Below are 12331 nucleotides of genomic sequence, written 5' to 3'. Positions count from 1 at the left end.
ACAACATTATTGGTGTTAAAATAATGTTCTACTACTTTAAAAAATGTTCTACTACTACTTTAAAATGGTTCCAAATGAAAGTAACAGATTGTTTACGTTGAAGTGTTCATTCCTAACTTTAAAACAAAGAACAACAAACCCGGAGCCAAAACACCATCGAAAGATTATCATTTTTTGGGCTTAAAATTGACGAAAAAGGAATGGTTTTAATTCATCATGCCAATTCACCCCTTCGTGGCCAGCCCGTTTCAAACCCACTGATGGCCAGCCCCGAAACTCCCTGGACGATTCCATTTACGCCGGTGTCAAGTTACAAATTGCCATCCGGGAGTTGCTGGTTGCCGTTGCGAACAAATTAGGGCAATCCGTGACGGCGGTTTACTTAGGACTCGCACGTTGGGCCGCTCGGTTGGCTGAGCAAAGTGTTGCCCTTCCCGGCACGTGTCCGAGCGGTTCCGATTCCGTTGCGCCGCCGATACATTGTCACCCGCGTGTAACTCAATTACGTCAAGCAGGTTGTGTAGAATCTGCTAAAAAAAGCGAACCTCCGACGCACCGGGAGTTGGTTGGCAATTTATGACATTTCGCAGAAGATATCCTGTTTCAAAAAAGGACATCCACCGGAGGATTCACTTTCTTTTGGGCAAGATTCAAAACTAGTGCCACTCGTCTCGCCTTGTAGCGAGTTTATGTAGGTCACAAATGAGATCGTTTTCGTACAAATTGGATCCATTATGGAATTGCGTAGATAACCCGAGACGATACCATTTGACAGCGACACGTTTTGCGAGCGTAATCAGATTACGCACTTGACGCACTTCTTCAACTATGAAGCTCCCAAAATTGGTTTAGATATTTCCATTTTTTGACAGTTTGACAAAAATACAGCATTTGATGCGTTCACGTCAAACAGCGTCGTTGGCTCAATTTGTATGATTGTTTCTGTCTTTAATAATCGCTCAAACCATTTAAAAAATATTTCCTTCTTTTTTCTGGCGACGTCAAGCTTCGATACATTTCGAAACGGAGAACAGATTATCATCTCATTAGCAGTAAAACTGTGACACAATTGGCAAATTGTTTCGAAAACTCCCGGGCCAAAGCCAGGGCCTTGGTAACTTAATAATCGACACACATTATTACTCTGGCGGAGATCGGAGGACCAGCTCTCGGGTCGGCTTAGCAGATAATTATTATGTATTACTTGATTATTATTTTCATTAGTCCGCGCGATAGAGAAGGGAAAAACGCGTCCCTAAACCGAGCGAGGGTGCATTCCGTGTCGTCCGCGGCCGGCGATGGCTCTTGATTGCTGATTGTAAGTAATAACAGTTATTATTTTCGATTAAGCCGCGTAATGCCGAAAAGTGTCGACAGTTTCGGGTGGCGCCTGAAGTGGTGCTCGAAGTGGACCACAAACACACACACACACCCGGAGGAGCTGCCGTGAAACAGGATTACCGCGTGTCCCGGCGTCGCGGGTGTCATCGTTGGTTCGCCGTCTCTCGATGGTGTCGTTTCTTTTTTGTTTGGGCACGAGATTTTCCCGTTCAGCAGTTGGCCGAACAACCAGAGCACCGACACCGGAAGGGTTCCGGGGGCCGCAACACCGGAAGCCACATGTGTTCATGATCCCGTTTGCCCTAAGGATCGGTGCCGATACCCTGGCCGAAGTCGGCCCTGTCTGCCGGATACACCCGCCAACCGGAGCGTCAGTCGCGTCGGCAAAAGGGGTTGAAATCCACATAATCTGTTTATGCACCTATTACGGCCGCTGTTTCCTCGAGGGACCGCGGGAGCCGCGGGCCATCGATGGGCTCACCACCGGCTTACATCGAAAGGCCCGTTTTTCCGCCGGTCGTCCCTTCAACCGTTTGATAGTTTTTATTTCGAGTAGAATGGAGAGTGAATCCTGGAGTTTTTTTCAACGACCGGAGCTTCGCTGTACGGCTTTGCACATTTGTTAGTTTTTGGTCTACAATTGCGTCGGTGCTGGGCGTTCGGATTGTGGTTTCCGGCGAAAATATGTTCCGTCAAGTGGGGGAAGCCACCGACAAATCATGGCCTGTGGTATTGTGTTTTTTTTTACCAAAGCTAAATGGGATTGAAAGGAATAATGATGGGCTTAGGTGCTATAAAAAGAGAAAACGTAATTTGTATCTATTGCACATTATTTCACAATGTTTTACATTGCCAATAAATTTTTGAGCTGCACAATTAAATTGTGTAACGATCTTTATTCTTACTAAAACACTTTTATGAACTTTACTCTGATATTTTCAATGTTTTCTGCTATATTCATCTTTGCTAGATTACATTTGTAATGGGTTTGTTAATTTCTATAACTAGAAAGTATTTTCGTATAAAAAGTCTTGTGGAGGTGGTTTAGGAGAGCTTTTCATGCCAGCGACCAGAATGACCTAACCTTTGAACCAATTTGTATCACCTTCGCTTCGTGCGCTAGATGGATTCGTCCCTTTCCGCGTCCAGTTGGCCCAGTTGCGAACGAAGGGATTTCGTGTGATAAACGATTCACCGATACGCGAACGAGATACACCAAGTCGGTGCCGCTTCGCAAACTATTCGTTCGAAACCGTGATCTGTTGAAAGGGTGCCGAAAGGGAGAGATAGAGAGACAGAGCAAGAGAAGTCGTCCCCTGACCTCGGACTGAAAAATGTGCAATGGGATAAAGAATTAGTTGGATCAAGTGTTTATTGTGGCCTTTGATCCCTCCATGATGATCTGGCGGGTGGGCTGGCTCGCTGGCCCGTGGTGGGTTGGCGTTTTTCTGTTTTCACATTTTTCTCAACAACACCCACAGTTGGCCACGGCACGGCAGGGATCCTCGAGGATTCCAGGCCCCAGCTGGCGTGGGATTAGCGGGGCTCGTTAAGGGTGCGCCCGTTGATGGGTGATTGAATTAGACACTATTTATTATCGTTTGTCGATGCGAGAACCACAAAGCCCAACGCGAAAAGCCGGGAGAAGGCAAGCAAACAAAACAAAAAGCATTCCAAATCTACTTCCGTCAGCCCAGGGACCAGCTTGGGGCATGACGTGGGCGAAAATCCATGCGAATTCCGAGGCATTTGGAGGCCGGAAAAATGGCAGCCAAATCCACTTCAGAAATTGTTATTGATGATCGGTTGCCCTAAACGGATCCGGCCTGGCCTGGGCCCCCAAATCCCCTGGTTGATTATCGACCTGCGGCTTCTCGGTTGGCAACCGGTTTCTACCGTTCGCTAATGCCGTGCCACCGGAAGATTCATTGGTCGGTTGGGTGAAAGTAATGCAAAATTAAGTTGAAAGAAATGTAATATCCTCCGAGGGTTTCGGGTTTGGTGATTGAATTTCTCTGCCATGCAAATCTTCATCCTTCGACCGGATCCTCGGATCCTCGCAGTGTCTCGGTTACAATTACCGAATTGAAACAATGAATTCGCCGCCCGAAAACCCTATTAGTGCGGTGGTATTGGTTTGTGAAATTGAATTCTTAATTATGATTAACTTGTGGGAACTTTCTTGCCGGGAAGCAGGGAACCGTTAAGGCTTAGAGGTCTTTCCCAACTTTCCATCTGCGTTACGTTGTAAATGCCTGCAAGCCATGACGGTCGCCGGCTTTGGAAGGTCTAGCAAATTACTATCATTTCATAGCTTTTAATGGATTATAATTTACGAACGCGAATGGCTGAAGGATGTTTCATTGAGCCAGTCCATGGTCTAATGCTTGAGAGTGTTAGTTTCTTGTTGAGAAGATGAAATTAAATAATTTTTTAAAAAAATATAAGACTGATGTGTTTTGTGAAAGGTTTCGGTGATAAAATTTTCTTTTCGTAATTTATGCACGAAAATATCCTTTTTATTGTAATAGCCGATACAAGGAATTAATTAATAAAAGTTTAAACAAATAGAAAACCCCGAAAAACCAGAATACAATCCTTGCAAAGCCAAGGGACGCATCCTAACTTTAGTCCCCCAAAAAGTCCAGCAACTTCCGTGGAATCTGCACTCCAGCAGCAGTTTCTGCTGGTCCCACCGCCATGATGATTCTCATTTGTTGTGGAAAAATTCATTTCATTGCTACCCATTACCGTTAGAGCCGGAAAAGTGTGGCCATTAATGCCGAGAGCGAGAGAGAGAGACACGCACACAAGGAGACTAGGGAATCTAGACACCGGAAAAGGGTGGCCACGCAAGAAGGAAAAATAAATTACGCCCTCCCGTCCGTCCGCGAAGCAGGAACGCAGGGAGTGTGCCGTTTCTTTGCACAGGAAGTACACACTCACAGGACTTGAGACGAGTGCCCGGCTCTTAAGGCGCATGTGCACCGAAACAAAATGGAGAAAGACCGTCACCAACACACACACGCACGCACACTCCCTCACTGGTTTGGTTCTTCGTGCCCAAAAACCAAGCTCCTCGGAAAAACCCAAAACTCCTTCGTTTTGGCAGCCAAAAGGAACTCGTATGTGTGTGTGTGTGCGCGGGGCAGTATTTCGAATTCAATCAGCCAATTTTCGTAGCACGTTTCAGACCCGCACACCGCTCTATTGGTTTACGGGGAGCGGCAGACCCAGTGCCGAGGGAAAAGTGTGTCAAACGCAAGCGGTGAGGGGAGCCCTGGACCCCCCAGGGTCACCCGGTCCGCAGACTTTGGGGGCCAAAGTGAATTTTCTCCTTCGTCTTCGCCGCCGGAGTGCACGGTGGCGGCGACGGCGGAATTGAATTTGGTTCGTTATTTAAGCTACTGATTTGGTAAAGAGAGCAAACGAATCAGGATCTCTGGGGGGCCGCAGGTGACGGAGGCGGAGAATTGAAAAATAACATAAAGCACCACATTTCCTCATATTGCCGTGGGCGGTGGCCACGGCTCGTGCACGATCCTCACGTTTGCCGTAGCAATTTGCGAACGACGAAATCTAATTCCGACGCCCGCTTCGCTTGTTCCTCGGTTGATTGCAGGTCTGGTTCCAGAACCGGCGGGCCAAGTGGCGCAAGGCCGAGCGGCTGAAGGAGGAACAGCGCAAACGGGGCGGCAGCGGTGGTGGTGGTGCGGACGGAGCCGACTCGCAGCTGATGGGCGATAAGGTAGGATGTTCTTCGCCCCGGGTTGGATGTTCTTTAAAGTTCTAACGCAAGACATTCCGTGTGCCTCCCCGCAGCTCGACACGGACAGTCGGGACTCGAGCCCGGACATTACGGGTGATGCGGATGACGACGATATGCGCAGCTCGAGCGTGCCGCCCATGAGTCCGCGCGTGGACTCGGAACCCGAGCGGCCCTCCTCTTCGACGCAGCTCAACTCGACGCACTCTCACTCAGCATCCAACAGTGCCGGAACTCCGTCACCGGGCCTCAAGTGAGTAACTTGAAGGAAGGCGAACGTCAGTTCGTAATGTCCGTAACCAAACACTTCCAACATCCAGATTTGCACCCTACTCGGTGCCGAGTCCAGCACCGTCCGCCTCGGCCGACTCACCGATCGAGGTCGGTGGACCAATCTCGCTGACGACCACATCCAGGACTCCACCGAGCGAGTCGCCACACCATGTGACCAGCAGCTCGATCGCCAGCCTGTCGACGGCCACCACGACGCCCAGCTTCAGTAGCCACATCTTCGGGAACTTCACCGAAAGGTAGGCTATCGATCTTTGAATGAAGTGTCCTTCGAATGAAGCGTTATTCGGCCGTGAAACTTGTGCAAAAAGGGACATAACAGGGCAACATAACCGGTTAAAGCACTATTACATACTTGCAGGCGTAATCTTTGAGGAAAAGAAATGAAAAACGGGCGCCTGAATGTAGGCAATCTTTGCGACAGTGATTTGGACCGACACCTAAAGAATGTATGCAATGAATACTACATTGTTTCGAGGGTTTTAATCGCGGTCTTTGTTATGGTTTTTCAAAAATAAGGTTTCTTTTATTATGCTGAACTAAGGATCATACAAACCTAATCTCATTGGCACTTCACGAGCCCATTTCGATTCAATGCAAATTCTCGGTTCATAAACCTGCCTAATGAAAGGAATGAAATTCAATTGACGCAAACATTGGCCTTCGCTGCGCTTTGTTAATCGCTTTTTCCCACCCGCTTTGAGCCGCCCTCGAAACGCCCGCCCAAAACGGTGACTTCAGCGTCCCGTTGATTTGTTTGTCCAACCGACGCACGCTTTTGTCCGGCGCTCAGTGAAAAGGCCCGTACACAAAAAGAACCTTCCCCGTTTCGAGGGGAAACAAGGATCGGTCACGTGTCGGGCCGTGCCGTGCCGTGACACTGACTTACGCAAACAAACCGCCACCGTTTTGCTCGGGCCTTCGATCGCTCCCCCGCGGTAAGTCCTGCGCATGCAAAATGATCGGATAATTAAGACATCATCAGCGGCATCATCACGATGCTCCCGAGCATCCCAAGCGCTGGTGTTCCGAATGTGAATCACGATGCGCACAATTTAGCTCGAAAGGAACCTCCCTTCAAACCGGGAAGAGTGCCTTCCTTCCTGTATTCCCGGTCCTTATCCTAGTTTCCGGTTCGGTTTCGGGGGTCGCCGTAATGCAATTAAGATCTTTCGCGCACAGCACGTGTCACGCACGGCGTGTCGTCGTGCCGGTGTGTCGGAAGTCATTCACGTCATCCAGCGCCCCGTCACTCCGTGGTCCGCGGGGGGGTCCGGGAAACAAAGGCCGTACCACGCGGTGTTTGGTGCGGAGTTTTGGAATAACATTTGCCAAATATTGTCGTTAATTGTGCCATGCACGGGCGAAGAGGGTTCGTGCAGGGTACAGAAAGGGTCATGCGTACTTGACATTGCCGAAATGGGCCCGAGGCCCCCGACGGGGATTCCCGGTGACATTTAGACGCCATCGCACTACTTATAACGACCCGGCATGGCCAACCCGCGGAGGGCTGCAAAGACTTTACAGGGACAAAACAGTGTTCACCGCGGTTATGACACATTAAAGGCCTTTGACCGCACGGTACTCGGCTCGGTACCTTAAAGCCTTCATTACGTGAATGTGTATTTTAAAACAGTGACAAGCATTGGGGGTTCTCTGTAATGGGGTTGGTTTTTGTGTTGAATTCACCTCTTCTTAGTTCCAGGAAAAATTTAAAAAGGTTTCACACCAAGCGTTACTAAGCGGCCAACACCGAAAGTTTGTGACTTCTGAGAAACCGGACAGGAAATCGATTTGAGAATCGAATCATCGAACAAAACTGCTTAAAGCAATGGAGTAATGTGGGTCCTGCCACACGAAAGAAAACTCAAACCGACATCCGAAGAAGCGTCTCGCAGCGCCCGAACGCAAAACAATTATTTACCTTTCGGAAAAGCAATTTTCCGCAAATTAAATTTCGTCCCCCCCACACACCGGTGGCAGACCGAGCAATTAGGGGGGGCCATAAAGCATTTGGCAAATAGGTTTAAAAAGGCGGAAAAGCATCCACAGCCGGAAGATGGGTCCATGGACCATGCATGCGTGTGCAATAGACCGTTCAACATAAGCGCTCACGGTACTAAAGTTCCTACCGGCGGCGTCCTCTGGGGTTGCCACCCGGCCCGGCTCGGTTGGTTCGGAAAATTTTGACGGCAATCCTCGGCGGACCCGAGCAGCGGCGACGGCGCTGGCGGATCCAGGAAGTTCGCCAGGAAGGTAAACAGATGGTGTTCCAATATTAGCACAAGAGATCGAGCGGAACTAAAACCCGCCGGCAGATCGTGTGCGTGTGTTTTTTGTGTCGGAGCCGAACGAAACAATTCGCCAAAACGATTAGTACTCGAATGGTGCTCGAAATTGGTACACGCTATTGTTAAATTATGTTTCAGGCAAACAATGGGCGCCCCGATGAAAATGGTATTAGCTTTGTAGCCGTTGTTTGATTAGTTTAATTTCTGTCCTGGATTACCGAAAGTCCTCGTTGGCGGACTTTTGCTGCGAACATAGATTAGGCTACTAGATTGGGCACGATATGAGTTCACTGATTTCAATGCCACTCTCAAGAAAAACATGCCCCATTTTGCAATCCATATTTTGCAGAGCATAAAATGTCTCGTTAATAACTTGCCAGGTCACCCAAAGGACATCGGGTGACTTCAACCTTTCTCAGTGCCGGGGCCATTCTCGAGCGTATCGACCGTGTGTTGGCCAACGCCCTCAACCCTTTCCCAGTGGGTTCGTCCTTGAGTCCCGGGGTCAGCAAGGCAGCCCGGGGGTGTGTCGGTGGCGGAGACTTGATTTAAGTTGATTTTGACAAGCGTAACGTAATATCTTTTCCCAGGGCCCGGTGGGTAGGACTTTGCTCTCCCAAGGAACTCCCGGCCCGCCGCTCCTGTCAAGGATCTTTATGCATTTTCATATTTTCTAATGCTCTGCCACTTTGTTCGCTCGATTTTTTATTACATTTGTTTCTTCCTTGCTACCCACCACAGGGAATGGAACGGAAACGTCTTACGGAACGGTATACTTTAAAGTTTCATGAAACTCTTGAAGCGGCACTCCGCTCTTGAACACCGAATGCTAATGTTGCTCCACGGAGAAAGTACGGCAGGTTAAGAGGATTCACGGGAAAAGTGTTCCGAGATTCTTTCTTGGCACTCTCTCACTCATACACAGACACAGTAGTTTCGTCCCTCTCTTTGCTACAATCTGTATTGCGTTAAGAGGTTTCTTTTTGCACACTTTCGAGTCAAGACAAAGACGACGACACTCGACGCTCGAACTCCCATCACAGAGCTGAGCTCCCCGGAGTACTTATGCAACGGTGACTGCTTGGAGATGCCACGACACTAGCCAAGGATACGCGGGGTTTCTGGGGACAATTTCTACTGGGGAGATTCAATTAGGATCACGTCCGTCCCGAGCAACCCCGGGTGGGGAGCGGTCTCCGGTGGGCTTTGATTGGCTGCTCTAGCATTGCATCATCGTCTTCGGAGCCGCCCAGACGGGTGCCCCATCCCTTTCGGGACCGGGCTGAAATCCGGGCCACATTATTGAGCCGGGCGTTTGATTGGGAGTGCGCCTCAAATCGTGTGCCGGTGCAGAAAATTGGTGTGTAGCGGTGCGGTGATTGAATTACGCCGATGCACGAATGCCGATGTTTGACATTTTTCTCCACTGACAGCGGCCGTCACTAAGTGTGCTCTGTGATTGATTCGATTGAGATTTAAATTTATGCTTTTTGATAGAACAATTGTTTGGGGGGCTGGCGTTGAACCTTCTCGCAATTGCTGTAATTGCAGTGATTTAATATGAGATTTAAATACTGATGTTAGGACTGATAACTGATATGTTTTGAGGCCTGTTCTTCAGGTTCGAGATTCTTCCCTCGATCCTGTGTGCTGCGCCTCACCGTTACGCAATAAAAAGCAGTAAAGTAAATCAAATCACAACAATCGAAACCAATAATACCCACGAGCACTGTCCGGCGAGCATGGTACCTAAATGATGTTATCAATTGCAGTCTCATCAAATGGTAATAAAACACCCAATTCGGTCCCTTGGCAGGAAGAACTCGCTTCCCAGCGAGAGTGCCCAGTGCCCTCTGCTGGAATCGCAAGGGCGTAGACGCGTTTTCCGCACACACACACAAAGAACGCAAAAGGGTCCGACGGTTTGTTTTCGGTGTCGTCCGCCGCATCGCTCGATTACGGTCAGCGCTGGGAAGGGGCCCCGCGAACCGGAAGCCGGAAACGGCACGCTTCTTAGGACGTCGTCCGCCAAGAAGACCCTGCAACATCATCATCGTCGCCGCCGCCGGCCCGGTGGCACTTGCTAATGACATCAGCAGTTTGTTCACGACCTGCAAGGGGCCAACTTAATTTCTGCACCAAATCTCGGCCGAGGTCTCCGAAGATTGGCTCACGCACTCCCCCTCCAGAGAGGATGGTCTAAATTGTCAACTCAAACCTACAAACCGTAATCCCACTCAACAACAATGCGGACTGCGGATTCGAAGAGGGTCCCTCGGAGTGACAACAACGCAAACAAAAAAAACAACAATTGGCTAAAGGACGATCCGGCACCCTCCGAGCTGCGGGACAACACTCTGCGCACCACCCTAATGAACCGGTCCCTCCTTCCGGTTGGCCATTGAACGCTCCATTTAACCCTCCTCCTTTGTGTGCGTGTGTGCGGGGCCAACCTTTGGCCCGACTTTTGCTGCATAAAGAAGCGCTTGGCTCACTCCACGGCTTGACGCCCAAGACGAAGCATTTATCATTCTCGGGCCTCGGGTTCTTTTTTATGCTCTCGCCCGACTTTCCCGGAGATCTGCGAGAAACCGCTGTTAATGCTGTTTTCGGGTGCGAAATGCGCTTTGTTACGTTTTTTTATGTGGCCAGCCGTTCCGCATCGGCTGGATCACAGAATAGAAATAAGAGGCACCCAAAGCCCGAAGGAACGCGCGGCGGGAAAGGAAAGTGCATCCGGTCCGAGCGCTGGAAAAGGGGGTAGCAAACTGGCAACCCCTAATAACCCGGATAAAGTGCGGAATAATGGTAACAGTTAAAAAATACACTTCGCGTTCGCCGCACACACACAATGGCCAAATGGAACCGCCTGCGGTTTCCGAAGTCATTACCGCACACTTTCCAAGTAATTGAAGGGTGGCACTGGGCTGGCCACGGGGAATGGTACGTGAACGGGTTGCTGCCTGCCCGAGGGCCCGATCTGGGCTTCGACACGCCTGATGGGTGGTACTGGTGAGGCCGTGCAGGACCTCCGGTCTTCGGTCGGTGGGCCGTTCTATTTACATGATTAACATTTAAGCGGCTCATATTGCACGCTAGGGTCCAACCGACCGACCCGGCTGGGAGTTCACGGAATCCGGATCATGCCCTCGAGGTGTCACCACGGGCTTGCGGTGGTGCCCCGAAGTGATTAGTCCGCTCAATATGTTACACTTTTTTCGCTTCGCGGCTGTTTGCTCATCTGGATACACCCTGGTGTTGCTCCTGGAGGCATTTAAAACATCGTCCCGTGTAAACATCTTGTGACCGCGTTCCACAAATCCACAACGACGACAACAACCTCTCAATGGCCCATGGTAGTTCAGTCGCTTTATTTTCTACAACAACAACACTCTAGTCCAACGCGACGGCGTGCATGGGAGTTCCCTTGACGCCGAGTCCGGTCACCTTGAAGAGGGCACCGGCCGGGGCCGGTTGTGGCGATTTGAATTCCTTCGCCGATGTCGTCACGAAGAGGACGTCCAGATTGGGGCCACCGAATGCGGCCGATGTCACCTGTTCGCACGGCAGTTTAATCTCCAGTTCCACCTTGCCCGTGCTGTAAACAACAAGAAGCGTTGTAGAATCGGACCTGACGGCCACCTAGCCGAGATATACCGTTACTCACGTGGAGTTGACCTTGTAGACGGTGGAACCACCGAAGGTGGCGACGTACAGCGATCCTTCCGCATCGATGGTCATACCGTCCGGAACGAATGGTGGTCGCTCGCCGTCAACACGGAAGTCCACGACGACGCGCTCGTTAGCTGAGGATCGATAAACAAACAACAAACTGAATGGCGGTCACCAACTCACTCGGGATGGTCGCGAAACTTACACAGATCGCCATTCGCATCCACTTGGTACTCCTTCACGTCCAGATCGCACGAATCGATGTAGTACAACCGATCGCCGGCCGCATTCCAGCACAATCCGTTCGAGACACCGATGCTCTTCTTGAGCACTCGGAACTGACCCCCTTCGGTGGGGTCGTAGCGATAGAAGGTACCGAGGCGCATCTCGAAGATATCACCCTTCGCTTCCAGCCGCATGGTACCGGCGTAGAGGCGGCCCTTGCTGTCGACCTTCCCATCGTTGAACCTGTTGTCTGGCATGTCTGGTTCGACTTCACCGACCGTTCGCACGAAAGTGGCCGTCTCCGAGCGGCCATCCCAATCGATCAGCGTCACCGTACGGAAGGTGCCGATAAGAAAATGACGATCGTTGCCTTTTACCGGCACGATGAACCCAATCACCGGGAAACCCTCTAGAAGATCACGTTTTGGAGGTTGGAAAATAACACAGCACACCAGAAAAGGGTACACGTCACTTACCAACGGTAGCGTTGTAGGTTTTGTTCTCTGCGTAGTCATAGCGATGGATGGATCCGCCGTAAATATCGTTGTAGTACAGACTCTGGCGCTCCACATCCCAGTGAGGACCTACCGAAAAGGAAGCACAATGATCTTGCACTGCTGGCACCAAAACCTGTGGCCCGTCGCGGTCACAATCTCTGGCACGCACCTTCACCGAGCACCGACAGTGGCGACGGAAGTTGTTCAACCTTGTACGAGGACATCGCGATGATGGTGGACGGTCTTGT

The 12331-nt window shown here is 50.3% G+C and overlaps 2 protein-coding genes across 2 annotated transcripts; one reads left to right on the top strand and one right to left on the bottom strand.

The window, feature by feature from the left end:
- Window positions 1–4963: 4963 nt before the first annotated feature.
- LOC128276082 (homeobox protein NOBOX-like) lies at window positions 4964–5641 on the top strand (the record flags this gene model as incomplete). Its single annotated transcript, XM_053014551.1, has 3 exons — window positions 4964–5089; window positions 5164–5360; window positions 5428–5641. Coding segments are annotated over 3 exons (537 nt in total), but the record flags the coding sequence as incomplete, so codon positions are not given.
- Window positions 5642–11082: 5441 nt separating this feature from the next.
- LOC128276081 (regucalcin) lies at window positions 11083–12307 on the bottom strand. Its single transcript, XM_053014550.1, has 5 exons — window positions 12253–12307; window positions 12063–12170; window positions 11567–11995; window positions 11357–11495; window positions 11083–11287 (listed from the first exon to the last, which is right to left on the bottom strand). Exons 1-5 carry the CDS (start codon window positions 12305–12307, stop codon window positions 11083–11085), a joined length of 936 nt encoding a protein of 311 aa, XP_052870510.1.
- Between the last annotated feature and the right edge of the window lie 24 nt (window positions 12308–12331).

The sequence above is a fragment of the Anopheles cruzii genome, unplaced genomic scaffold (assembly GCF_943734635.1).
Source record: "Anopheles cruzii unplaced genomic scaffold, idAnoCruzAS_RS32_06 scaffold00463_ctg1, whole genome shotgun sequence".
NCBI classification, from domain to species: Eukaryota; Metazoa; Arthropoda; class Insecta; order Diptera; family Culicidae; genus Anopheles; species Anopheles cruzii.
The sequence above is the reverse complement of the archived record's forward strand: the minus strand, read 5'-3'. Positions and strand labels throughout refer to the sequence as shown.